At 38.9% G+C, this 27,621-nt stretch overlaps 1 protein-coding gene across 1 annotated transcript in view; it reads left to right on the top strand.

Moving 5' to 3' along the window:
* Positions 1-806: 806 nt before the first annotated feature.
* LOC309654033 (uncharacterized protein) overlaps positions 807-27,621 on the top strand; it is a gene marked incomplete at its 5' end in the record, with an annotated part of 51,616 nt that continues 24,801 nt past the window's right edge. Inside the window, 2 exons of the mRNA XM_082478691.1 lie at positions 807-843; positions 5,770-6,371. Of these exons, the coding sequence (XP_082334817.1) occupies positions 807-843; positions 5,770-6,371 (639 nt within the window). The remainder of the gene's footprint in view (positions 844-5,769; positions 6,372-27,621) is intronic.

The raw sequence follows: 27,621 nt of genomic DNA, 5'->3' as shown, positions 1-27,621 counted from the left end.
CCGCAACTAGAGAAAGCCCACGTGCAGCAACGATGACCCAACGCAGCCAAAAATAAAACATAAACAAAGAAACAAAAAAAGACTTGTCAGAAGTCATTTATCCCCAAATATAGGATTTCTAACACCAAATTTGATGCCTTTCATGTAGCATCATGCTTCCGCTCCAAAGTAATAAAACTGAATTTTTGTAATTTTAAGAATATTAGACATGCCATGTTATATTAGACCTATGGTTAATCTATAAGCAGTCATTTACATTTGGAATGAGATCTGTAGACAGTGATATATATTCACTTTTTAGGACTTATTTCCTTCTCAAGCTTCTATTTCTTGCTACAAAGTAAAACGTTTTGTTTCCTGTTAAAGGAGTTCTAGGTATTGTCAGTGGGTAAGGTTTGTGGTGGTAGCCAGAGTACAGAGATCCTGAACGTGGGGACATCCTTTTGCCATTAAATTTATACTGTGCCCGAAGCTGGGTTGAATAGTTTTAGGCTTTTTGAGGTCCCAGGAAGACTCTTTGCCCACCCAGGGAGCAAAAGGCCCAGGAAAACTTCCATGTGATTTTAGCTTGACCCCATTTACTGGATGATTCATCCCTCCTTTCCTTAATTCCACGCCAGCTTTCTTCACCTAGGTTTTCTCCTTTTCCCGAGACCATTCTTATCGTGATCGCTTGCTTTCTTTGTTTCACCACCTGTGGCTTAGGACCATATTTCTCCAAGTGTGGGCCCTTGAGCAGAAACATCAGTTTGTTAGAAATAGAAATTCGGAACCCACAAAATCTGCTTAGTCAGAAACTCGAGGGGATGGGGCCCAGCAGTCTGTCTTTGACACACCTTCCAGGTGATTCTGATGCATGCTCAAGTTTGAGAACCATTGGTGCAGTAGTTAATTTTTTTTTTTTTTTTTTTAGCATTCCTTTAACCTTTCAAAGTGATTTATGAATTTCATCTGACTTACCACCCTTTAGGACAGCATTTTTCTCGCAGTGCTTTGTTTTTGGCCAAAATAAAGGGTTCCGTGGTCAGCTGGCATGGGAAAGACTACATTCTTATGCATACTTACTCTGTGCCCCCCATACCCTACCCCCAAAGTAGGTAAGGATTCTGGGGTCAGTTGCCAGGTTTCAAATTTTAGCTCTATCATTTAGTAGCTCCTATGACTGCCACCTACTTACCTTAGTGATCTTTGGGGAAGTTACTTTCCTCTCTGAGCCTTTACTGTCTAGCTTGTAAACTCATGGAATAAAATGGCAATTACTTCTGTAGGAAGTTGTGAAGACTAAACAAAGTCATGCACATACAGTGACTCAGGTGGTGTTTGGCACGTGGAGAGCTTCCCTGAATGTCGTGGATCATACTGGCTATGACCCTTGTCATTGCCAGGACTGTACTAAATAAATAAATAACTCTCCATCGGTTATCTCTGGCGCTTGGCATTTCACTGCTCATTTCTAAACCTGAACATTTGCCGTGTGCTCCATTTTTCAATATTATACAAATGAGACTAGTTTTCACTAAAATCCCGAGATAAACTATATTTGAAATTTTGCTTATTTCTTCCTTTTGTTTTCGGCCACCAAGCCACTTTCCTATCTGGGGCAGAATATTTCTTTTGATAGTGATTTAATATTTTCAACCTTTGTTGAAGAATGTTGTCTAAGATGTGTCGAAAGTCTAAATAAACATTATTTCCTGCCTCAGTTTATTTACCACTTCAAAAACTTTCAGGTGTTTTATATCTATTTCTCTTTATAGATACAGAATCTACCTATAGATATAGAATTAATACAGATATCTATAGATTCTATAACTTTACGGTGTTTCTTCTATTAGGTTATTTTTACTTCAGTGTCTGAGTCTATTCTTAATTAAAAATTCCATCAACCTACCCTATACTTCCAACAAATCCACAATGAATCTTATTTTATTGGGTCTTCTCCAGAGCCTTTGTAGGAGCCAGATTTGGGGCTATTCGGATGATTCTATCTAACTTTGCCTACAAATTCATAGTCGTCCTCAAGAGCATCCAGAACTCTGGTTGGATACCATTCCATCCTGGTGATTTATTTCACTTTTGTCAGTTAGGACGAGTACAACCCTTGCATTTTTCTTTCTTTACTTTAGCGTAGTTGGACTGCTTCATAACAACATTTGTATCCAAATATCCTCTTCAGTAAAATATATCAGAATTTTGATTTATTCTCTTTTCTATCTTTTATTCATCCATGTACTCATGTTTGTAAGTCCAACTGATTCTTGGCTGGCTTTCTACCAATAATAAAAGAAAAAAACAACAACCAGAAAGTCCTTAAATTTTTTTTTTTTTTTTTTAGCATTCCTTTAACTCTACAAAGCGATTTATGAATTTCATCTGTCTTACCATCCTTTAGGACAACATTTTTCTCACAGACTTTTGTTTTTGGCCAAAATAAAGGGTTCCGTGGTGAGCTGGCATGGGAAAGACTACATTCTTATGCGTACTTACTCTGTGCCCCCCATACCCTACCCCCAAAGTAGGTTAGTGATTCATAATTCACAGTGGCATTTTGAAAGATTCTGAGATGTACTGCATAAAGAATCTAATAGATTAACTTTGACCTATTCACCCCCCCCCCGCATAAACACCTATCATCATCCCATGAGCTAATGTTGGATAGGACACCTCTGTGACCTTTTGGTTTAGGAGTTTCCTTATTCTCTTTTGGTCAGTCTTTGTGTGTTTCGATGTCCTTCTCTTTTTGTCTTTGCTTATTTATTTCATTGCTAGTTAGACTTGCTGGGTCTTTTTTCCTTTTGCATTCTCAATATTAATTTGAAAATTTTGTACTTGAACTTTCTGTAACACATCTTTGAAACGATTCCTTTCCTCTTTCTGTCATCTGGTCTCTGAGTGATTGTCTTTTTGTTTTCATGTTTCTTTAGAGTGTTAGCCCTGGATTGGGTCAGATAACTTATGGGGAGTACTTACAATGAGTTTTAGGTCTTGTACTTGTGAATATTTCTTTTTTCCATTTATGCTTTTCCCATACTTATTTTTTTGATAGGCTTCTGTGACCCAAGTTGAAATTTTATAATAATTTACTTTGAACAACAGAATAATTTTTGTTATCTTTCTGTATTCTATATTGAAATGGTTATTTTCATACTTTTAATAAGAATGCTACTTTGGTACTACTGGTGGTTATAATGGTTTCAGCTGTTTTTTTAATTTACTTAATAGTTGATGTAAGATTTTTAAGCTTCATTGCTTGTGATAGGGAATTAGCAACTAAAATAGTATGTTAACATTTATCTTTTCCAGTGAACCTACTCAGAAATTCACTTTTCCTTCACAGAATTTGTAACAGAACTTCATATTGCCTTGCAGTGCTTACTGCATACAACCTATGCTCTTGTTTCTGCTTGCAGGCTCTTGCCAGATGTCATTTTGTCAATGACACCCATTCCTACCACTGCATTTGAAGTTGCAGACCTCCTTCCCGACACTACCTGTTCCCCTCTCTACTTCATTTTTGTCTTTTGTGTTGATCAATATGTAACAAACTATGCATTTTATTTATTCATTGTGTTTGTTCTCCTTTAATACAAGGTGAACTCCCTGAGGGCAAGTGTTTTCATCTGTTTGGTCACTGCTTTACCTCTACTGTCTAGAACAGTGTGACACATTATGGATGCAGAGTAAGTTTTTTATTGAAGTACAGTTGATTTACAATGTTAATTTCTGCTGTACAGCAAAGAGACTCAGTTACATATATATGCATTCTTTCTCATACTTTTCCATTATGGTTTATCACAGGATATTGAATTTAGTTCCCTGTGCTGTAGAGTAGGACCTTGTTGTTTATCCATCCTATATGTAATAGTTTGCGTCTGCTAACCCCAAACTCTCAATCCATCTGTCCCCCACTGAATTCTTGATTTAAAAAAAATTTAATCTCAGGAGATGTAGAAAATGCATTCCATAACATTCAGTATCTATTCATGATACAAAATGAACAGACTATCATTAGAAGGTATAAATATTCAGCAGATGTGATATTTAATGGTGAAACATTGAAAACATTCTTTTTCAATATTGGAAACAAGATAAGACACCTTTCACCAACAAGATAAGATAATCCTTCTTTGCAGCATTATATAGGAAGTCTTACACAGGAAGAAAAAGAAGAATTCTTAGCATTGGAGAAGAAGAAACTGCTATCACTAGTCATTGAGGATATCTTGTCCCTGTAGAAAAACCAAAAGAATCTACAGATGAAGTATTCGAATGAATAAAAGTGGTTAGCAAGTATACTGCAAACAAAATCAATATACAAAATCAATTGCATTTCTGTACTCTGCTACAACTATTTAGAAAAGGCAATGAGATACCATTTATAATATTATCACAGTTATAAAGTACCTAGGAATAACTCTAGCAAGAATAGGCAACAACTATATGGAGAAAATTATAGAACAAAGACACTTAAGAAAAACTAAAGGAATGGAGAAATAAATCTTATTTCAATAGAAAATTTCAATCTACAGAAGATGTGATTCTCCCCAAATTGTTTTAGAGATGTTATGACACTAAAATGAATTTCCTTCACCTCCCTCCCCCACATAGAACATGCGAGCTGATTCTTAACAGCAAATGGAAGAGTGAATTGGGGATTTTTGACCTACTAGATATTAAGACTCGCTATTATAAAACTCTACCAATTAAGACAGCATGGTACTGAGCAGAAATAAAAATAGATGATTGGAAGAGATTAGAGAAGCCAGGAGCACAGCCGTTACATTTATGGTAAAGAGGAATATATAAATATATATGTATATGTTTTGGGGGTCAACCTTTAAGTTCTCTTAGCAAATTATAGTTATACATTGCAGTGTTATCAACTAGTCACCATGCTATACATTAGAACCTCAGAACTTATTCATCGTACAGCTTAAAGTTTGTAGACTTTATTTTTTTAGAGCAGTTTTATGTTCACAACAACATTGAGTGAAAGGTACAGGGATTTCCCATGTACCCCCTGTTCCCACATATGTATAGCCTCCACCATTATCAACTACTCAGCAGAGAAGTATATTTGTTACAATTGATGAATCTACATTTACACTTCATTAGCACCCAAAGTCCATAGTTTACATTAGGATTCACGCTTGGTGTTGTATGTTCTATGGGTTTTGACTAATGACATTATCCACCATTATGGTATCACTTAGTTGGAATCAAAGAGTATGTAGCCTTTCAGATTGGCTTCTTTCACTTAGTAATAAGCATTTAAAGTTCTTGCATATCTTTTCATGGGTTGATGGCTTATTTCTTTTTAGTGCTGAATAATATTCCATTATCTGGATGCACCAGTTTGTTTACCCATTCATCTACCGAAGGGCATCTTGGTGGCTTCCAAGTTTTGGCAATTATGAATAAAGCTGCTATGAAACATCTGTGTCCAGGTTTTTGATGTGGACATAATTTTTCAACTCCTTTGTGTAAATACCAAGGAGTCCGATTGCTGGATCGTATAGTAAGAGTATGTTTAGTTTTGTAAGACACTGCCAAACTCTCTTCCAGAATGGCTGTACTATTTTGCATTCCCACCAGCAATGAATGAGCGTTCCTATTACTTCACATTCTTGCAAGTATTTGGGGCTGTCAGTGTTTGGATTTTCATTTTTCTAATAGGTAGGAGCATTGTCTTTAATTGGCGGGGGGAGGGGGGGAATAAAGGAAGTAACTCAGATATTCATTAATATCAATAGAATGATCTTGATTAAGCATGGTCAGTCCCTGAACTAGTGTCCTCCCGGACTGGGGAGTGCAGCGCGGGGCGGGGACTCGCAGAGAGGAGAACAGCGCATCAACCCCAGCGGGAGGCGCGCGGGTCTCGGGATGCGGAAGGTGGGCCGGCGCCGCGCTCCTCTCCGCCCCCGCGAGCGAGACGGTCACGTGCAGCGGAGGGGCTGACCTCCGCGGGCGGGCCTGGGAGGGGCGCCGCGCCGGTGGTTCAGGGTCGCCCGAGGCCAGGCGCGAGGCGGGCACTCGCGCAGCGCGGGGCGGAGTGCGAGCCGGGGCCGGAACCGCCGCGGGTGGGGAAGGGCGGGGAGGAGCCTGGGAGCGCGCCGGCCGCCGCAGGGGGTGGGGCGGGGCGGAGCCGCGGCGCGCGCGCCCGTCGGAGGGGGAGGGACAGAGCAGCCATTGGGCGCGCTCAGGGTGGCCGCTGCGAGCGTGGGGCGAGCGTGGACCGCGGCGCGGCGGTGCGACTCCTTTCCCGGCCCTTCTCCCCGTCCCAGGCGAGGGCACCGTGTGGCGGCGGCGGGGCCGGCGAGGCCGGAGGAGGCGGCTGTGCCCGGGCATGGTGGTCTGGGGCAACGCGGAAGGTGAGCGACCCCCGGGCCGGCGGTGGGGGTGGGGGTGGGGGCGGGGTGGGACTGGCCTCGCGTCGCCGGGCGGCGGCCCAAGCGCGGGCGGCCTGAGGCGGGGCGGGGGCGGCGCGCCGGCCCGGCCCCCGCTGCCCTTGGTCTCGCGGCCTGGGCGGCCCGCGAGAAAAAAAAAAAAGAACTTAAAAATTGAGAGTTGCATATATAATAAAATGGCATGAAACTATACACAAGCATTATCCCAAAACCAGTTTGCTGGTTTTGATACTGTAATATAGTTAGGTAAGATGTAACCATTGGAGGAAACTGGATGAAGCATACATAGGACTTCTCTGTACTATTTTTGCAACTTCTTTTTTACCTCTGATTTTTTCAAAATGAAAACAAACGTCAACAATTTTAGTGCTGTTTTCTTGTAGATGAAATAGTGTCCCGCCATGAAAGCAATGAATTACTGATAAAAACCGAGGGCTACATCTCAAAAACATCATATTGAATAAAAAAGCAAATAGCATAAAAAGATATAGTATAAAGCTCAGAACGTACAACCTAAACAATATATTATTTAGAGATATGGCTATGAGAAAATTAACAAGAAAAGCAAGTGAATGATAAGACACAAACTTGAAGATAATGTTTATCTCAAAGGACTAATGGAGGGTATGTGAACAAGAAAAGGGATTCAGGGTCCTCAAAGGTGATTGTAATGTTCTTTTCCTTAAATTTTTATTAATCACTATTTTATAACAACTCTGAAGTCTTAAAAATGTATAAACCTGATCTTTAGCATTTAATAATCACCTTTATTGAAAAGAGTAAAATTAAGTGAAAGGTGAATAAAATTCAGCAACATTAAACATGTTTGATAGAGCATATAATTATAAGAGCATCTAAGAGAAGATTGGGTTCTAGTTTAAATTCTGGTCTGACTAATTTGGGGTTAGTAGGTTTTGGTCAGTGGTTTTTGAAGGGCGGTCCCTGGGCCAGCAGCATTAGTACCACTTAGATATTTGTTAGAAACGTAAATTCTCAGACCTTACCCCAGACCTACGCTCTTGGGGAAGAGCCCAGCACTCTCTATTTTAACACAAACCCTCCAGGAGGTTCTGATGTGCACAGACTTTTGAGAGTCACCAGGAAGTTCAACTTTCTCACCCATAAAATTAGAAGATAAAACTAGATCAGTGTTTCCCATAGTGTGGTAGATGTAGTACTGATCATGTGCAAGATGTTTTTAAGTGATAGACACATCACCATTTAAACTTTTATTTATTGTAATGTTTGTTAGACTAGGACAGATAGCTTACCAAACCCGTAAGTTCACTGATGTTGTGTCATACATTGCTAAGTTAAAAAGAAAAGAAAGGAAAGGAATCAACTTAATGTAAATATAAATAATAAGGCAAAATAGTAAGGTATGTATAGCAGAAAGTAACACAGCACTGTAAATCAACTATACTCCAATAAAAATTTAAAAAGTAAGGTGATATGAGACTATCACAAAATTCCTGGGGTTAGTTCTTAGATATTAAAGTTTCGGTAGTCCTGAAGAGGATCAATCTTGAAAATATTTTCCATTCTAAAATTCTGAGACTTCATATGCTTGCTTTTCTTACAGATCTGCCTCCTTAATTTTGCTTTTTAAAATTCAAGCTAATACGTTAAAAATTTAGTCCACACAGCTTGTGTTGGGAGAGGAATGGCCTGTTACTGTGCTTTTGTATTGGGGGATACTTATCTGAGATTGAAAATTTAACCATAGTTAATGGAAAGTGTGGATAATTCACATGCGAATCATTAAAATTAAATATATTAAGGAGAAATCTGTTTTGAAAACATAATTTAATTTTAGAAGCACTTTCTTTCACTACGTGTAGTATTTATAGTGGAATAGGCAGATGGTTTTATGTAAGGAAATGAAATGAGGTTTGTGGACAGTAAGAAACATATTTTGATAATTAGGGATTTAGACTTTGAAAAGTCTATACAAGTTATAAACAGCTACAACATGACCGGCCCTTTTGTTAAAAAGTAAATTTATTTATTTATTTATCTTTGGCTGCGTTGGGTCTTTGTTGCTGTGTGTGGGCTTTCTCTAGTTGCGGCGAGCGGGGACTATTCATTGCGGTGCGTGGGCTCTAGGCGCGCGGGCTTCAGTAGTTGCGGCACTTGGGCTCAGTAGTTGTGGCTCGTGGGCTTAGTTGCTCCGCAGCATGTGAGATCTTCCTGGTCCAGGGCTCGAACCCGTGTCCCCTGCACTGGCAAGTGGATTCTATACCACTGCGCCACCAGGAAAGCCCATGACTGGCCTTTTTAACTGGCATTTTAAACAGCTTTTTGGAGATGTAGTTCACATACAGTTCACCCACTTAAAGTGTACAATTCAGAGGTTGTGTATAGCCAGAGAGTTGTGCAGCCATCACCGTGCACAATTCTAGAACATTTCATTACCCCAGAAAGCAACCCTATATCCATTAGCAATTATTCTCCATTCCCTCTACACTCTCAACCCTAGGCAACCACTTATCTACATCTTATTTCTATGGATTTGCCTATTCTGGGCATTTCATATAAATAGAATTTATATTTCATATAAACATAGTGATATGTAGCCTCTTGTGACTGGCTTCCTTAATATAATATTTTCAAGGTTCATCCGTATTGTAGCATGTATCAGTACTTTATTCCTTCTTATTGCTGAATAATATTCTGTTCTATTGATATTATATGTCACTTGATGGACATTTGGGTTGTTTGCACTTCTTGTCTTTTATGAATAATGTTGCATGTATGAACATTCATGTACAAGGGTTTGTGTGAAAGTATGTTTTAATTTCTGTTTTATACCTCGGAGTGGGATTTCTGGGTCAGATGATGACTGTGTTTAACATTGTAAGGAACTGACTGGATCTAAAATGCATTCTCATTTAAAGCAAAGTACAAGTTTGCTGAAAACTTAAATACATTTCTGTTCTAATTTATAATAAGGTACCAATTTTGTTTGTCAATGGTTTTATTACAGAATATCTCTCTAAAATGATATTTGGCAAAAATCATCATTAAAATACATGTTTTTGAAAACAGCAGCTTACAAACGGCTGTTCTACATCACAATTTATCATCATTTATCCAAATTGTCACATCTTCTGTGACATGGTTCTTTCTCTGCATATTTTATCGCTGCCTGTGTCATTTAGCATTTAGGGGAAAAAAATGTCATGGAATCTGCTTCCTGAGCTGATGAGTGAATTCAGATTGTTTTGGTTGACTTTTACAAATAAATTACATGTTAAGAAACTGATGGTAGTTTTTTTTCTAAAATTCTCGTTTCAGCAATAATAACAATCATACTTCTAAAATAAAAACATAACATTTTGTAGTCTAGCTGCATCTGACACTTGATATTTTGCTGTGTTGCCCTATTAATATTTTGAAGTTATAAGGAGAGATACTATTTTGTGTAATGAGAATTTATGTTCAGTAAATTGTTAATATTTGACTTTGTCTTACTTTCTTCTAATGCTTTCCTAAAGGCTTATGTACTAAATTACCTACCTTTAGATTTCTTTTTAGGAAAGGTGTTCAAGATATTTCTTTTTCATACCTACTTGTGAAATGAGGTTTTTAGCACCTCTTTGTTATGAAGGAATATTTCTGAAAAAAGTAAGATAAACAACTAAATGCAGTGAATAACTGAAGTAATAGAGAAGTGGTAGTATAGAAAAAAGATGCTCCTCAGGGAAGAGAAAGAAAAAATACCAGTTGGACTTGAATGGATAAGATTTATTTAAAGCCTTTCATTGCTGCATGAAAGATAAACAAAAAGAGTAGTAAGGCAGCATGAGGCATTCAGTGTCCTTGTAAAGAAGACAAGAAATATCCTTAATCTCTGAATCTATAACTATATGATTCTACACATAGATCAGCTAAAATCATCCTTTGTTTTATTTCTAGTAGGGATAAGCTGTTGTATGCACAATATTGTAATGGATGTTTGTAGTGAAGACTTGAAGCATTTGGATCATTTGGGAAGTAGACTCAGACAGGGTTTAGTGTGTAGAATACTTGTAAGCATGTGCCCTTGGGAACAACATAGTGGGAGGGAGGCAGAGGCGTCAGGATTGGGCAGAAGCTTACGTCAAAGTGTCTCCTTGGCCAGCCTTCCAAGAGAGGTTTGTTGATAGCTTGGATGTGGGGTATGACAGAAAGAGGTGTCAGGATGATTTCAAGGATTTCAGCCTAACTAACTAGAAGGACGAAGTTGTCATCAACTTCATCCTTTGAAAGGAGGTTTGGTGGAGAAGATCTGGAGTTAGTTGGGCCTGTTAAACGTTCGAGATCAGTAAAACATCTATTGGCAGAGGATGAGTTGGTGAGTCCATATGTGAAACTGGAGCTCAGGAAAGAGGTCTGCAGTATATATAAATATGGGGGTGGTCAGCATAGGATAGATGCTAATTAGACCAGGAGACTAGCTGAGACCACCGAGTGAGCATGTGTAGACTGACTTGAGGATGAGACAGGGCTGAGTCCTGGGACACTTCAGCGCTTAGAAATTGGGGCAAATAGGGGAAACCAGCGGAGGAGACTGGGATGGAGCCCCAGGACCCAGCACACTGCTTAACAGCAGTGGGTAGTAGATGTTTATTTAGTGGATAAATGTCCAAAGGGGAGGGAAAATAACATGGGACAGTGATGAATTTTATTTCTCCAGGTAGAATAAATTAAAAGGTGAAAAATAGGATCAACTGTTATCTATCTCATCGGTGAATGGGTGGGGAGTGAGTCATGGAAATTAGAATAAAAATAGATGTGTTCTTTTCTATAAAAATCGATGTGTATACATATAAAATAGGAACCGTTCCTTTTAATAAACTGAAGTATTTTTAATGCAGTTACTTTCTTTTAATCTTTATGGTACCTATTGTGCTTGTGTGGCTAATTCTTCGAGAAACTGTATAAAAATGTCCCTTGTGTATAGAGATGAATCCAGTTCTTCAGATTGATTATTTCTGTTGTTTGTGAATATGCTTTAAAGTAGCACATTAAGTAGTTGAAACTCATTTGAGAAATTATCCTATATTTGTATCTCTCTTCTTTGTACTAAATGACAGAAGAATTTCATTTATATATTTGCTTCCATATATTTGATAATTTACAGTAGAATTTTCAGTGTTCTTCATGGTTAAAATTGGTACTAAAGGTGATTTGGAAATTGTGTTGAGCATGTATCTTGCTAAACTATAGAAGACAGACATTTTCTTCAAGGATTTTATATTCTAGGTGAAGAAGTTAAAACATTTATGGAAAGGTACATAAACAGTTTTCTTGGGAAAATATACAGTTATGTCATTGAAACTCTGAGTCCTGTCTTACACTGAGCGGGACATTTATTAAAGAATAGACTGAAAGTAGAAATATCTGTAAGCTTGAATTTTGACAGAATGAAAGAAGAATACAAAAATCAAGCTCACAAACTCAGCTGCCTTGATGTGGATGAAGCTTCTGTGAACAGACAGCTACTGTCCTTGAATAATAGTTCACATATCTTTTAAAGTGAATTAAGCTTTGGTTGTATTGGACCTGACCTGTCGGTGAGAAGGAGATGGCTGAGTCCAGGGAGGCGTGTGAGCTTTCTCAAGACAGACTAGAGTCGCTGGTGACTGAGACAAGTAGTGAAACGTTATTTCACGGGTTGAAATGTGAATAGGAACCAGTGATTTAACAATGCTCATCTCTAACTTTAAGCCTTTTCTTGAGCCAGAAACCTTGGTTTTTTATGAGAGTTTGAGATTCCCTGAAGATACAACCTAGGTTGGACAGTTACCCAGATCTATTATATATTTAAGCTCAGGAAAGTTATGTGAACTGTGTTACTGCTTCTTGTTTTTGTGAATTTTTGGTCCAGGCTTTCAGAAAGACCTGAGCTGAACTCTAGGACAAAGCTTGTGGTGACCACCATTGCTGTTTCAAGCCACTGTCCTCTGTGTTTCTTTCTGTCATTCAGGAATTTTGTTGTCATAGCTCCTCTGTTACTGACTTGTGTGTGTGTGTGTGTGTGTGTGTGTGTGTGTGTGTAGGGGGTGTCCTTCATTTGTAAATTCTGTAATCTTTGGACCTTGGATGGAGATGGTAAATACAGAAGTCTTAGAATAGAATTGGTCCCAAACTATTTTGAGAGAAAACACAAAGCATATTAAAACTTACATTTTCAATTAAAGCATAGGGAAACCATTCACAAAAAGGGTGCAGAAGTTGATGCTGTTGTTTATTGTGTTATATGCTGGTTATAGACCTTCATTTTACGGTTATTTCTCTGAAATGCAGTAAAAAAAAACCCAAAAACCAAAAAACAATGCGTAGCACCATAGCAGCCCCTATGAAATGAGGCATATGCTGTTTCTAAGACTCACAGCATGTTTTTCTGATACTGTGTTTGCCCGTAAACATGTTGATGGTAGGTGCTGTCTGAGGCAGGGGCGGTTTTCCTATGGAAATCCTCTCTTGAACATACTGGTTTCTGATTCCCCTTGAGGAAGAATGAAGCTCCTTTTTGCTTCCTTAGCAAATTTGATACTTCAAGTATTAATAACATAGCCAGTGGTTGATATGTATCTTGATGACTTACAGGTCATCATGATGGCTGCTCTGTCATAAGTTGCTGTGGTTTCAGAGTACGTTAGAACTCTACGCAGCGTTTTGAGGTGGGAGGGAGCTGAGGTGTAATGAAAGAGAAATTCCCTGCACAGCAGTGGTGATGCCTTAATGATAAAATCATCTTGCTCGGTCTCAAAATCACTGGATCTGCCAGCAACAGCATTAGATGTGAAGTCTGACCTGGGCTTACATTTTGATTTTGCCATTAAAAGCGTTATGAGTTTGCCCTCAGCACTTCTGCGAGTCTAGAGGAATGTTAATTACTAAATTAAAACAAATGTATGAGATCCTTTTGATGGAGTAGAGTGTAATATCTGCTGAGTGCCCCAATATACATTCAGCCCTCTAGAGGAGAAGACTTATAAGTGGTTAAGAGTAGGCTGCTTTTGGAGAAGGAAGCGTGAGGTGAGATGGCAAATTTGGGAATACGTTTTCTAAGGAAGGCCTTGGAGGAGGCCATCATTCTGTAAACCTGAACTTGAGATACAGCAGTGTCCGTTTTGGGGATAGGAGGTCTCTGGGGCATTTATGATTGGGAGTGTGTGAAAATACTGATTCAGAGCCACGAGACCCTGTGACATTGGCTGCATCTAACCCAGGTCTTTCTCATTTAGGGCCCCAGACTAGGGAAGCTACAGTTATCTTCTGAAAGATAGTAAAAAAGATGATCTTGCTGCTCTTAAAGTGAAAGAATCCAAATTTTGGTGAAGAAATGTTTTAGGGACAGGATTGCCCCCATGTTTTTAATATCACTCTTGACTGTTTATTTCGCTTCTTATTTGGGGAAAAGGATATGGAAGTTTAGGTTGGGGAAATTACTTGGAAGAGTTTTTTTGTTTTTTTTTTTAAATCCTTCAATCAGTTATTTATTTATTTATTTATTTATGGCTGTGTTGGGTCTTCGTTTCTGTGCGAGGGCTTTCTCTAGTTGCGGCAAGCGGGGGCCACTCCTCATCGCGGTGCGCGGGCTTTACACTATCGCGGACTCTCTTGTTGCGGAGAACAGGCTCCAGGCGAACAGGCTCCAGACGCGCAGGCTCGGTAATTGTGGCTCACGGGCCCAGTTGCTCCATGGCATGTGGCATCTTACCAGACCAGGGCTCGAACCCGCGTCCCCTGCATTAGCAGGCAGATTGTCAACCACTGCGCCACCAGGGAAGCCCGGAAGAGTTTCTTAAGAATAACCTCATGAAAAAAAAAAAAAAAAAAAAAAAGAATAACCTCATTAGATAGTTCGTGTGTAGATGTGAGAATAAAGTTTTCTTACAAACAAATGATTTTTTTTATGGTTCCAATATTTTATTTTCTTTAAAGATAGGAGTAGATTTTGTAGTTTGAGACTCTTGCTATTATTTAAGCAATAACCAATAAATGTGAGTAAGTAGCAATTATTTAGGAAGAATGATATAATGATGAACTATTGGAAAATATAACAACTATAGATAGCATTGTGGAATTGGAAGGGACTTATCACCTGATTTTATAGACAGTTTATCTCATTATTCAGCCTCCTCACTGTAAAATGGTAAAAATATTAGTTGATCCAGAGTTATTTTAAGGAGTAAAAGAGAATTTATTCATTCAACAATTATTTATTAAGTGCTTACTAGATGCTGAGGCACATGCAGGTTCAGAGGATGCGTCTGTGTGTTAGAAAGAAGAAAATCCTGGCCTTCATGGATTTTACCGACTAAGAGGCAAGAGGCTTTACCCAGTGATGACAAACGAGATGAGGGCTTCCAGTGTGATCCCCGCAATGGTGTTTTAGACTGAACACAGTGCCTGATAGTTGCGGTAGAAGAAGAGTAGCACCAATGTATCTTGGATGCAAAGTACACCCATTATCTCATTTAAATCTAACACCAGTTCTATAAACTAGGTCTAGTTTCCCCCCTTTTACAGCTGAGCAATGTTGTGTTCTTTTAGGTCTGTGATCAAATCATGGTTATTAAATAAATTAATGAGTAAACTTAGACCTAAAGTGTGGTCCAAGGTCTTCAGCCAGATAGTGGCAGAGCTGGCACTAGAACTGGTTTTGACTCAAGCTCAGGGCTCCTTTCATTGTACCGCATTGCCCCTCAGAGCGTGCATGGGCAAATAATCGTATGTACCATGGTAGATAGGAAGAGTGCACAGTTTCAGAGATCCCATACTTGCCAATATGAAAATCATTTCACACAGTACAAATAATAACAGTGAAATCAGGGCTGCTGGCATCCTCAGTTTTAATTCCCATCGCTAGTTATATTCAATTATCCAGTGAGATGGACTTTGAGCTGTGGATTTAGTGTATTAAGTAATAGGATCCAACTCGAAGTTTTCTCTGGCAAGCTATTGGCTGTGAAGTAAATTCAAGGCTATTCATCCAAAACGTAAGGTGTCCTGAAGTAGATGTATATGTCATCTTGTCTAATGGGTGGGTTGTGTGAGAGATTTTTCTTTCCAAATTGAGTCATTGGAGACCATTGCTCCTATTACTGCCTTTGAAGTCCTGCAGCTGGTGAACCTTTGGTAGTTGAGATTTCTTTCTCAAAAAACAAAAACCAAAAACATGTATTATAAGTACTTGTAGTCTAGTTGTGTGTGGGTTACGTGTCTTAATTAGTAAAGTTCTAATGAATGTCTTGGGATTTTATAAAAACTTCAGTAACAACTAAAAATGAACATTTCTCATCCTTTCTCGTGACCCCATAATCAAATCCAAGTCAGTTTCTACTCTCTGCCTGCTATCCTCCAACTCTGAACCACCTTGAAAATACTTGTTTTTTCTAAACATTGTTAGTTTAGGGAGTTACTTGGAGTGAGAGAGTCTCTTTCCTTTGGCTTCCTTTGGGTCAGCAAAGCAGAGGAGTTAGTTTTGGAGGGTTCTCCTTCTATGCATCATCAGTTTTAGTCCTTGGCAACGTCTCTAGTCCCAAAGAAATGACGTGGGACTCCCCACGTCTTCCAGAATTTTTAGAAGGCATGTGATGTATGAACAGTACCTGTGTCTCTTCTGTAATTCATTTGGGCTCTGCAAAATGCCAAAGTGTATCTAATAGAGCAGTACAAGACATGTGCCTATTTTCTTAAAAGTCAACCTTAATTTCGTGTCACTCCAGTCTGCCGCTGGTCTACCCGATAATTAGGATTTTAAGGCTTATGAGTAGTTAGAGGCGCTCCTAGTCCAGAAAGGAGATGCAGCTGAAAATATGACATATATTGGCACTACCACTGCAGTGCTTTGGGTTTAAATATTCATCAGACAAAACTAAGCTCTATGAAATGAATGCCAGGATAGACCAGTCTCATCCTGATTTCCTGTCTGGAGTCTATTGCTATAAAAGGTGTATATGTTTATAATTCCTGCCCCTAATAGTCCCTTGCTTCTGTAGAGCAGTGTTTCTTTCCCAAGCACTTAAATATGTTTGATTTCACCCTTGCACCTGTCTTTTAAGGCAGACACACTCAAGTTGACACACAGTTTTTCTCATGACAAGGACCAGTTGTGATTTATGGACATTTACAGGATGTCAGTGATGTGGAGAGGGTACATTTTGAGCGAACAAGGCTATATATGTATATCCTTTCACTTGGCAATAAAGAACATGGTAAAAAGCTGTTTTCTTCTCAGTGAAGAGCCCTTAGGCTAACTTCCTATAATGTTCACCTAATGTGTTACTATGTTCAAGTCACCTTAACAAATATTTCTTGAGTGCCTGCCTCCTGCAAGGTATTCCACTGGCTGAAGTGAAAGTTTCTGTGAGAAGCCTGATGTATAGAATTTGGAAGTAAAAAAATGCAGTGTTAGTGTGGGTCTTTACTGCTTTAGTGGAAAAGAAAGTGTTATGAGGTAACCTGTCTTTTCCTTTATGAATTTGGCTTGTTTAGTAAGAAACATATTAACCAAAGATGAAAGGTAGATTCAGAAACATTTATTCACTTTTAATATGAGTGTAAACTTTTATTTTCACCAGAAATTCCTAAACACCTTGATGATAATAAAGTACAACCCTGATTTTGGCTTTTAGGGCCAAGGATAAAAGATTTGTAGACTTACTGAAGAGTAGATTCTATGAAAGCACAGACTCCTGATAAACGCTGAGTGCCCTGTAGTCCTCTAGATCAGCGGTCCCTAACCATTTTGGCACCAGGGACCAGTTTCGTGGAAGACAATTTTTCCACGGACGGGGGGTTGGGGGTATGGTTCAGGTGGTAATGTGAGTGATGGGAAGCGGCAGATGAAGCTTCGCTCGCTCCCCGCCACTCACCTCTTGCTGTGCGGCCAGGTTCCTGGGGGGTTGGGGACCTCTGCTCTAAATAACTGTCCTAAAAGTGGAAGAACCAGTCTTTTTGTTGGTGAGGACCCAGTGGCCTCCATCATTGTAACTACTGTGATATAACCTGTAGTGTGTGATTGAGAAATAATTTAATACTGTTGACAGGGGTATTTGTTGCTTATTTTGTACATTTGCAAGCAGTTCTTTCTTCCTCATGATACTCCTTGCATTAATAGTTGAGCGAAATGACATGATGAGTCAATAAGACTGCTTTCCCTGTGACCAGAGTGGTCAGGACAAGTCAAGGTCTAATCAGACATTTTCATTTCATTAAGTTGGACTTTTGCCAGAGCCTTTTGGAAGCCAGCATAACACTTGTTCTTGCAGGTCATTGGCCCAGACACAGTCACATGATTACACCTCCATGCGAGAATGTCTGGGAAATGTTGTTTTATAGTCTTGTTTCGGAATAAAAATCAGGGTTCTGACGTTAAGAAAAAGGCTACTGCTGAGCTACCCCAATTCTTTTCCCTACCTCCGATTTCTTCCTGATACTTAGTTGGAAGATCTGGCTGTATTCCTTTTCTTGAACTCTGTGTGGCATACTTGGGTACTTCATGTCCTAGTCTTTCAACCTGAGAGGATCCTTCAAGTTTTTGCAGCTTTCAGCTCCATGAGCTCAGTAGGAGTATCCTTGAAGCAAAATGAGAACAGGGTGTTGCATGCTCGTTTTTTTTTTTTTAAATTTCAGATTTTAATGATCAATTTTAGTTATCTATGCAAAGTGATTCATGCAGATCATAAAATTCTTAGAGGAAAAGGAACCCTGGGACAGAAGACATGGGTCCACTGAGGGCGGTAGTCATGGTTTGCAAATAAAAATTGTGACTGCAGCCAGAAGAAGGAACAGTGGGTGCTGAGAAAGGAAATGACAGATAACCATTCCTAGAGGGTTTATTTGGCTTTTTAGAAATAAGTAAACGAAAAGTTCCCTCTAGTTTGCTGCTTTGAGTCTTCCCTTTGAACACATCATCTAGGCAGAGTTGACATAGATGGTTCTTTTAATTTAAAATCTCTGTAGTCTTCAAACAAGGAGGCCCCATGCAGGCAGTCTCATAGATGGTTGTACAGGAATTACCCATCTGTCTTCAAGAAAGGGAGTTTCTGATTTCCTTCTAAGAAAAGGATTTGCAGGATGTGGTGGGAATGAGGTGAGTGAGGCCTTCAACTTCCATGCAGTTGCAGACATCTTGGAGGCAACTTGAACTCTTTGGATCATACTTTAATCCCTGATACCTAAGGATGGCGATCCTAATTTCAGCATCTGGGTGGTATTCATGAAAGACTTCTGGTTGAATAAGTTAGGAAGGATGCTCATATGAATAAACCTTATTATATGCCCCAGTTTCTGGGCAGCCTGCAGTACCGAGTTCTGACCTGGGATGAGGATGCCTTGTGTGGAGCTAGTGCCACTGCAGCTCTTAAGTCTCATCCAAGATGGTTATTTTCCATGTGCTTCTGAGTAGCTGTTTCTTTGGCTTTCTAATAGCATGGATACTCAGCGTAATCACAGACTCCTAGATATGGAAGTATCTGAATGATAATGTAGTCTAATCTCGAAAGAAATGAGATGAAAGAGGCCAAGTGACTTGCTTCAAGGTATCTGGTAGAAAAACTGGTGTTAGAACCTTGGTTCCGTGTTCTCAGTCCAGTGCTGTCTTGCAGTGCACTGCATTTCTCAGAGAAAATGAGACTAAATGCGGTGTTTTTCTGTGTCCTCCTTTGCTCCTGGTACTTAACAGACCTGGAATCTACTCATGTATGTGTCAGGTTTTAGATCAGCAATAGGCTCACTGATTATGGAAATAATTGGGGAGATGCGGTATGTGTGAAAGTTTCAGGTAAGCGAGGCAAGGGGTTGTTGTGGTGGATTGGGAGATGTTTGCCAGTTCAAATCACATTTGTGCAGTGCGTGATGGGACTTGGGGCTCTTCTTTCTGTAGCTTATTAACAGATAAGCTGTTTTGCTGCTGGAGCTGCTGAATCTACAATAGCATGAATCAGCAAGAAGGAGGTGTGATTAGTCACGTGGACTTAGGCCTTTCCCATTGCCAAGGCTTGATATATTCACATCTTCCACTTTTTTTTTTCCTTCCGGTTTTACTGAGATATAATTGACATACAGCACTGTAAAAGTTTAAGGTATATAGCGTAGTGCTTTGACTTACATACATCATGAAATGATTATCACAGTAAGTTTAGTGACCATTCATCATCTCATATAGGTACAAAATTAAAGTAGAAAAAAAAGTGTTTTTTTCTTCTGTTTTTTCCTCTTTGTAGAGGCTCATCACATGGAATGATAGCATGTTTAGTCTTCTGTGTTACACTTGGTTTAGTCCACGTAATTACATGTAATGTAAAATTACATACAGTGCAAATCAGTCAAGAGGCTATCTTTCCTTCCTCCATCTCTGAGACATGGGTGACCACAGGAGGCCACTCTGTTGACATTTCTTGCTCTTGTCGTGGCCCTGTTGCCAATCAGTCTAAAAAAATATTCTTCTGTGAATTTCTTGTGAAGTTATTTACATGAAAAGTTTTCTAAACGTGTGTAATTCAAACTTGATTCTTTGTTTAATGCCAGTGTAATTTTTATTGACTAGAAAAACAATTATATGAATTCTAGATTTTCCCGGGAAATCTATAACATGCAGATCTGAAGTTCATATGGGACCTCTGTCTCCTTGTGAGCCCTAGGTAAGGTACAGTGAGGATGGATAAAGGAAGGAGTGAGTGATGCTTCATTGAGGAAGGTGAGCAAGGTGGCCAGATAGGTTTGTTTCATGACAAAGAGTGTGATTTAAGCACTTACATTCTTTTGAAAACATCTCTTTTCACCATCTCCCTATCCTGATATCACAGGAAGAAGGAAAAAACCAAACAAACCTGTTGCCTCATTTCCTAAAGCAGTGATTCTCAAACTTTAATGAACATGCAAATCACCTTGCCTTTTAGAAGACTGCCGACTCTGATTTAATAGTGGTGGGGCAGTGGTTCTCAAAGTGTGTTCCTCAGAGCAGCAGCTCTGGTTCCGCCAGCCGTGTTAGAACTATAAATTCATGGACCTCGCCTGACCTGCTGAATTAAAATCTCAGAGGATCGGCCTCAGAAACTGCTTTTACACATTCATCAGGTGATTCTTGTGTACCTTGAACATTTGAGAATCACTGCCATTGAAGCTATTCTCTTGGGATTTTCCCAGGCCCCTGGTATTTGCTACTCTGTGATTGGGCCTTGGTATTATTCCCTTGCTATTTAGCAATTGAAACTTTTGGGCAGAGATGTTACTTGAGGCTCCTGACTGGATGTTGGTGTCCAGCAAGTTAACTGGCTCTATTAAAGTATGTTTCTTAGTCCTTCACCACTCTCTCTGTTATAACCCTGATACTTTGTAAAGCAAAGATGCCATTTCATGGAATCATGAACATCAGTACCATGGCTAGACACCATACATAACATGGCGATTGGGTAATACCTTAAAAGGTAGACTGAAAAAGAAACCGACGAAATAAAACACCCCAGAAGAAAAGGCTCTTGTAGATTTTCAGGGGTTTTACATCTTAATATCAACTGAGTCCCAATTCACAGATAGCTTCAATCATATTAATAGCCAGTGGGCGTTGTTACCTAGGTTCTATGCCTGCTTGGTTCAGATGAGTGCAAACATGCTTAGCAGTGCCTTTACCAGTGTTGCCATTACTGGTGAAGGAAGAATATTTTATAATAGGGATTGGATTCTCTCAGAAGTCAGTTTTCTTAAGGTATTTGCAAAGGATGAATGTTACCTCCTACAGTGTTTCAAGAGCTCTAACTTTAATTTTCTGCAAGTTTTATTGATTTCTTCCAAAGGCTATAGCTGGAGAAATACGCACTGTATGTTTGTCAGATTGGTTACAGGGTCTCCAATATAGGTGGGCTGAGGCTGTGTTTGTGCTTTTCCTCTGGGAGGTTTTTCATCTTAGAGAAAGGATCCATGTGTTTTGTGAATCTCTATAAAGCAATGAGAGGAGTTCAAAATTTATTAGAGTATTCGACAAGTGCTCCAAAGAGGGATATTTGGGCACAAGGTCTAGATGCTAATGTATTATGTTCTTTGAAAACAGCTTAAATGTAAGTACATATAAGAACCCTAGTTAAGATTTAAGGGTAATGCTGTAAGATCTCTCATAAAGGATTCACAAAAAGTGCTGCAAGTTTGTAACCTTTCCAGAAGCAATACAGTGTATGTTCACCCCTCATTTGCAACTTGAAGAAATTTATCCAGTTTATGCGGAAAATTGAAAAGAAGCAGATGCTTATTCCTAAGCTAGAGTTTTGAAGGCCAACAATTAAAATAAACATGTCTCTGCCAAAACTTGAACTAAATTAAAAAATTTAGCATATAAATTAAAGCTTACTTAAAACTAAATTTATCAAGGAAATACATTTGTTTTGCATTACTGGTTTCAATGATTGTGAAAAGGCTTCATTTTTATGGAACACTGAAGATTTTTCAAAGTTTCCAACAATTTATTAGACAATTGCACCACTGAAAATGAGTTACGAGTGTCTGGCTTAAATGTATAAACTATTAGCACATCGTTGATGAGCTTAGAGAGAGACGTTAAAGCAGCCATTATCCTCCTGCAGGTTCATGTTCCTATTCCCAGGGGACTGTAAGAAACTGGTTTGTAGCCTGAAAACAGATAAAGCTATGGGCTGAGGATATACGTAGCATCTCTTCTCTCCTATTCGTTTGTTCTTTCTCTTGGGAATCTGAATTTTGGGACATTGCTGATGAATTGCTGTCAGGCATGGGTACTCTTAGTTTATTGCCATAGAAGAAGAGAGAGGTTACTTCCTTGTTTGCAGTACCTGTCTGCTCTAGTCCTGTCTGTACAGTGTTTCCAAATTAATATTTCCTAAACACCTACCTCATAACTTTTTTTCATTTACTAAATATTTATTTAGTTCTTGTTTTCCCAGCTTTCTTGAGGTATAATTGACAAATAAAATTGTATATATTTAAAGTGTACAAACTGATTTGATACACCTAGACATTGGGAAATACTTGTCCTGATGAAGTTAATTAACATTTTCATCACCTCACATAGTTCCCCTCTACCCCCATACCCTTGTTTTGTTTTTTTTTTTGTTTTGTTTTTTGGTGGTGAGAATGCTTAAAGTCTATTTCAGCAAATTTCAAGTATACAAGACAGTATTATTAACTACTGTAACCATGTTGTACATTGGATCCTCAGAACTTACTCATATTCTTCTTAAAAGTGAAAGTTTGTACGTTTGACCAACGTTTTCCTCATCTCCCAGACCCTGGCATGGACCCTTCTATTCTGTTTCTATTAGTTCAATTTTTTTCTTTTTTTTTTAAGATTGCACATGTAACTGATACCATGTAGCATTTGTCTTTCTCAGTCTGACTTTTTCCATTTAACATAATGCCCTCCGAGTTCATTCATGTTGTCACAAATGACAGGATTTCCTTCTTTTTTATAGCTAAATAATATTCCATTGAATATATATACCACATATTCTTTCTTCGTTCATTGATGGACACAGGTTTCCTTATCTTGGCTATTGTCATAATACTGCAGCGAACATGGGAATGCAGATATCTCTTTGGGATACTGATTTCACTTCCTTTGGATATGTATCCAGAAGTGGGATTGCCGGATCATTCGGTAGTTCTATGTTTAACTTTTTGAGTAACCGCCATACTGTTTTCCATAGTGACTGCACCAATTCACATTCTCACCCACAGTGTACAAGGGTTCCCTTTATTCATATCCTCACCAAGATTTGTTATCTCTTGTCTTTTTTCATAATAAACATTATAATAGGTAGTGAGGTCATATCTCATTGTGGTTTTGATTTGCATTTCCCTGATGATTAGTGATGTTGAGCACCTTTTCATATATCCGTTGGTCATTTGTATGTCTTCTTTGGGGAACTGTCTATTCAGGTCCTCTGCCCACTGTTTAATTGGATTTTTTTTTTTTAATTTTGCTATTGAGGCATATGAGTTCTTTGCATGCTTTGGATATTAATCCCTCATCTGATAGGTAGTTTGCAAATGTTTTCTCACATTCTATAGGTTGCCTTTTCCTTTTGTTGGTTGCTTCCTTTGCTGTGCAGAAACTTTTTAGTTTGATGTAGTTCTACTTGTTTATTTTTGCTTTTATTGCTTGTGCTTTTGGTGTCAAATCCAGAAAGATATGGCGAAGACCTATGTCAAATAGCTTACCACCTATGTTTTCTTCTAGAAGTTTTATGGTTTCAGGTCTTACATTTAAGTCCTTAATCCATTTCAAGTTAAGTTTTGTCTATGGTATTCTTTCGCATGTGGGTATCAATTTTCCTAACACCAGTTATTGAATAGACTATCCTTTCCCCATTTTGTGTTTTGGCCACCATGGTCAAAGGTTAGTTGACTGCATATGCATCCCACATAACTATTTTCCTGAAAACTTTCATTTACTCCTGTTTGCTGTGCCAGGATTCATGGCCCTCAGTTTACTGTTCTATTTTCATTGATCCCTAATCATCACTCCGTCTGCTTCAGTCAGTCCAGTGATTTTCCTTCTTCCACCACATCTCAGGTTCATGCAAAGTAGCTTCTTGGGCAGAGTTGCCTTTTCTTTCTAAACAGGTCCAGTCAGATCATCACATATGACTGCTTGTACATATAGAGGAAGGCAGAATATCAGGAGAAAACTATTTTAGGATTCTATGTTATAAACATTTTGACTAAAAAACTTTTAAATTTAACGAGTTCATGCTTCTTAAAAAGAAAATGCTGAACACAATTTAATCCTTTCCAGGTAAATTAGAGTGACATTATACACAGTAAAAATAAGTTGCATTGTAGTGATTTCTACTAGACAGGTAAGGTATTAAGGACTAGTTGTCTGATCCTACATTGAATAATACGTCTTGCAGCTGATATTTGTTTTTATAATGAATGCACACGTGTGTTGGTTTAAATTGCTGACTTGAGATTAATGTTCTCAGAAATTATTTCTACATGACCAGGAAGTGGTACATTTGAAGCCTCTCCTGTACCATCTTGAGATTAAAAAAAAAAAATAAGAACTTTCTTTTATTTCCATTACTTAAGTTTATTTAAACTTGTGTTTAAAAAACAAAATATCTTCTCAAATCCCCAGTCATATTTCCATGCAGCTTGGTTCTAAGAGTCCTGGAAACAAAGAACAGTATCAGTCCAGGACCTTTGCAGGAAATGTCCTCAAGGTCACTAGTGCATCTTAGGATGTTAGCCCAAGGGCCAACTGGGATATCAGGCCACATTGAAGAGATACTTTAATTTGTAAGATTTGTTGTGACCGTCAGACAACATATGTCTTTTGACTCCATTAAGGAATGTGTGAAGGCACAGCACTACTAATGCTACATTAGCTATCTGTCTTTAACTTTCAAAAATAATTTGAAAGCATTTTTAATGCCATTTTTCAGACGGCGAAAAGAAGTGCAAAGAAGTTAACTTGGCCAAATATAAGTGAAGGAGACGTGATTTTAGCTCGAGAACAAATGCTTTGTCTCATTACTGTACTGCTTCACTATAACAATCAAGATGTGGAGATTTCTAAAATTTTCACCATGAATGTTAAGAAAACACTAGATTGCATGATGTGTTACAGAAACACCCACTAAAATCCACTGAAGTAAGAAGTTGTGAATTCTCTCTGTACTTTGATAAATTCCCCTTGGGAGCACACCGGTTTGGAATCAAGAACGCTTGGTTCTAGTCCTAACATCTCCATTCTGTGGGTCTCAGTTTTTAATATTAAAACTCTCCAAGGTCCCTTCTTAGTGCAGTGATACATGCCTATGGAATTGGGGCTTTTTGCCTGCTTTATGAAGTATTTTAGAGCCAGCTGGCCTGGCACTTTACACTGGAGGAAAAAGTAGCCATTAAGGTCTTAAATTTGTCCCGTGTAGTAAAGACTGAAGGTGAAGATGAGAAGTTTTGTTTTCTTAGGTTTTGTTGAAGCAGGCTGCTACTGACTGCTGCCCTGGGATGCTTGGGATTTGTCATAGGGCCGGAGGCTGTGCCTGCTGGTCTGGCAGTGGGCCATCCTGGCGAAGCACAGCACAGGGGCTGGTGTGCGCTGCCACGTGAAGTATTAGATAACTGCCCAGAAGAGCTGCCATACATGCAGAGGAGGGGGTATTCAGGGCTGCCCATGGTAGTCATAAAATGATAGATATGAATCTAATCTTAGAAAAGCGAGTTGAACTCCCTCACTTTTAGTTGGGGCTCAAGGAAGTGAGGAAAGTTGTGCAAGTTTGTACCTTTAGTGTGAAAGTTGAGGATGGAATTCGGGTCTCCTGACTACTTATCTAACTCACCACTTACACTCATTTATGCTAAATACCATGCCTCCTTTTGCTCCCACAGGAATATGGTCACTTGGTGAATTTATGTTCATTTATTTCATGTACAACCTGAAATGCCTCTTCTTGCTTATCAAATCAACATAAAGCACTTGAAAATTGGATTCAAGCTTAGACAACAGACACAGTGACGTATTAAGATCATTTTATGCCGTATCATGATGATTTTTAGGGAGTTAATTAATTTCCGCTCAAGGAAGCATAAACAGCAACTACATGCAGGTAAAAGACAACAGACAAAAAGGTAGCAGTAAATGGTTGCCCTTTGGGTTCCACAGGGCTTGTGTTAGATAAGGTCTTACTTTGCACAGTTATGATGCGGTAAAGAAGTATACTCCCCACTAGTAAATATTTCAGAGATGCTAAATTGGGAAACTGGCAAATTGCAGGTATGAATGGATGAGTACAATGTGCTCAATGAATAAGGAATCAAAAGGAATCAGAAGGAATCGAAAGAATGTAGGCACCTTAAATGTATTCAGGTACAAAGAAATCACCACAAACGAGACCATGATGGAGGAGAGGTACTGGCTTGTCAATAGATTTGGGTTTGCAGTTTGGAAACCACTCTGTAAACTCCACAAAAACTAATAATTGTGCTAATAACCTTGGTGTTGATAATCATAATCTGGGTATTCAGATTTACTGGCATGACATTATGCAAATCAGTTAACCTTTCTGAAAATCGAATTCCTCATCTGTGAAGGAGTTGGATTAGAATATATTTCCTGGCTTAAATAACCACTGTTGGACAAAGAATCTTGTAATTAGTATCTGCAGCTCTTCAGGAGGAAAAAAAATAACGATAATTGATAACTTCAATGAGTAACTTTATTTCTTTGAGTTATGGGATAGTCATGCTTTTTTCAGTCGTCATAGATACTCCCCATCGCTTAAGATTATAAATATATGAGGCTTGAACACACAAAGGAAACTTAGAGATAGTCCACCCCTACTCGAAATTTTATTCTTAAGGGTGGAGAGGCCTTGAATTACAAAGTGACTTGTCTAACTGGTTAATGGTGAAGCCCAAAGGACTAACAAGGCTTCACAGTTCTCCACACACAGGGCCCTTTTCTCCTATAGGAAAAGGGGTAAATAGGTTTTCTTTCTCATGCCAATTCAGGTTGATTAGTAAGGCCTGGCTGTTGAGAAAGACTGTGGAACTGAGAGCCAGGTACTATAGAAAAGACTAATGTTATTGCTTAGGACTGTTTGCTATATAAACAGAACAGGGAAGTCACCTATATGTTTGCCACCTCCTCTCAAAGCTATGGTTTACACATGTTCCTTGAGGTTAAACTTTGAATATTTCTTCTGCCTTGCTTTTTAACAACCATCACTCACAATATTAATTAATGTTGTCTAAGGTATTTCACTCTAAGAGACGGCCTATGTCTCAGTGGACCAAACTTGGATTTGGTCATTAGGAAATACGTCATTCTCAGTGCTTGGATCCTCATTGGGTTTTCTTGAGCTGTTTTTCATTTCTGACGCTGCTAAATGTTTTAGACTTCTCCATTAGCATCATGTGGCCTGTCTGACTAGGATTTCAAGCTGCCAGGGCAGGACCACAGCTCTGAGTACAGGCTGGCTGTAGTTTTGTCCCTGATTATAAGACCATGGAATACAGTAGGAGAGGAGCGGCAGATACCTTGTCCTTTGTGGTTCCGACAACTTAAGTGCAATTCTTGGCAGCCTAGTTTTAGACTCTGATATGGGCCTTTTCTCGTATGATGTTGCAGGAAGCTTTCTCCTGCTGCTGACATGTTCTGGCTCCTTGGTTTACTCAGAGGAGTGGTGAAGGAGACATACCTCAAGCCAGGAGCCGCTATGTTGGCCCTTATGCTCTACTTTGT

Source organism: Balaenoptera physalus, assembly GCF_965194825.1.
Source record: "Balaenoptera physalus genome assembly, contig: HAP1_SCAFFOLD_1770, whole genome shotgun sequence".
In the NCBI taxonomy this organism is placed as follows: Eukaryota; Metazoa; Chordata; class Mammalia; order Artiodactyla; family Balaenopteridae; genus Balaenoptera; species Balaenoptera physalus.
Note: the sequence above shows the minus strand (reverse complement) of the source record. Positions and strands in the feature narration are given on the sequence as shown.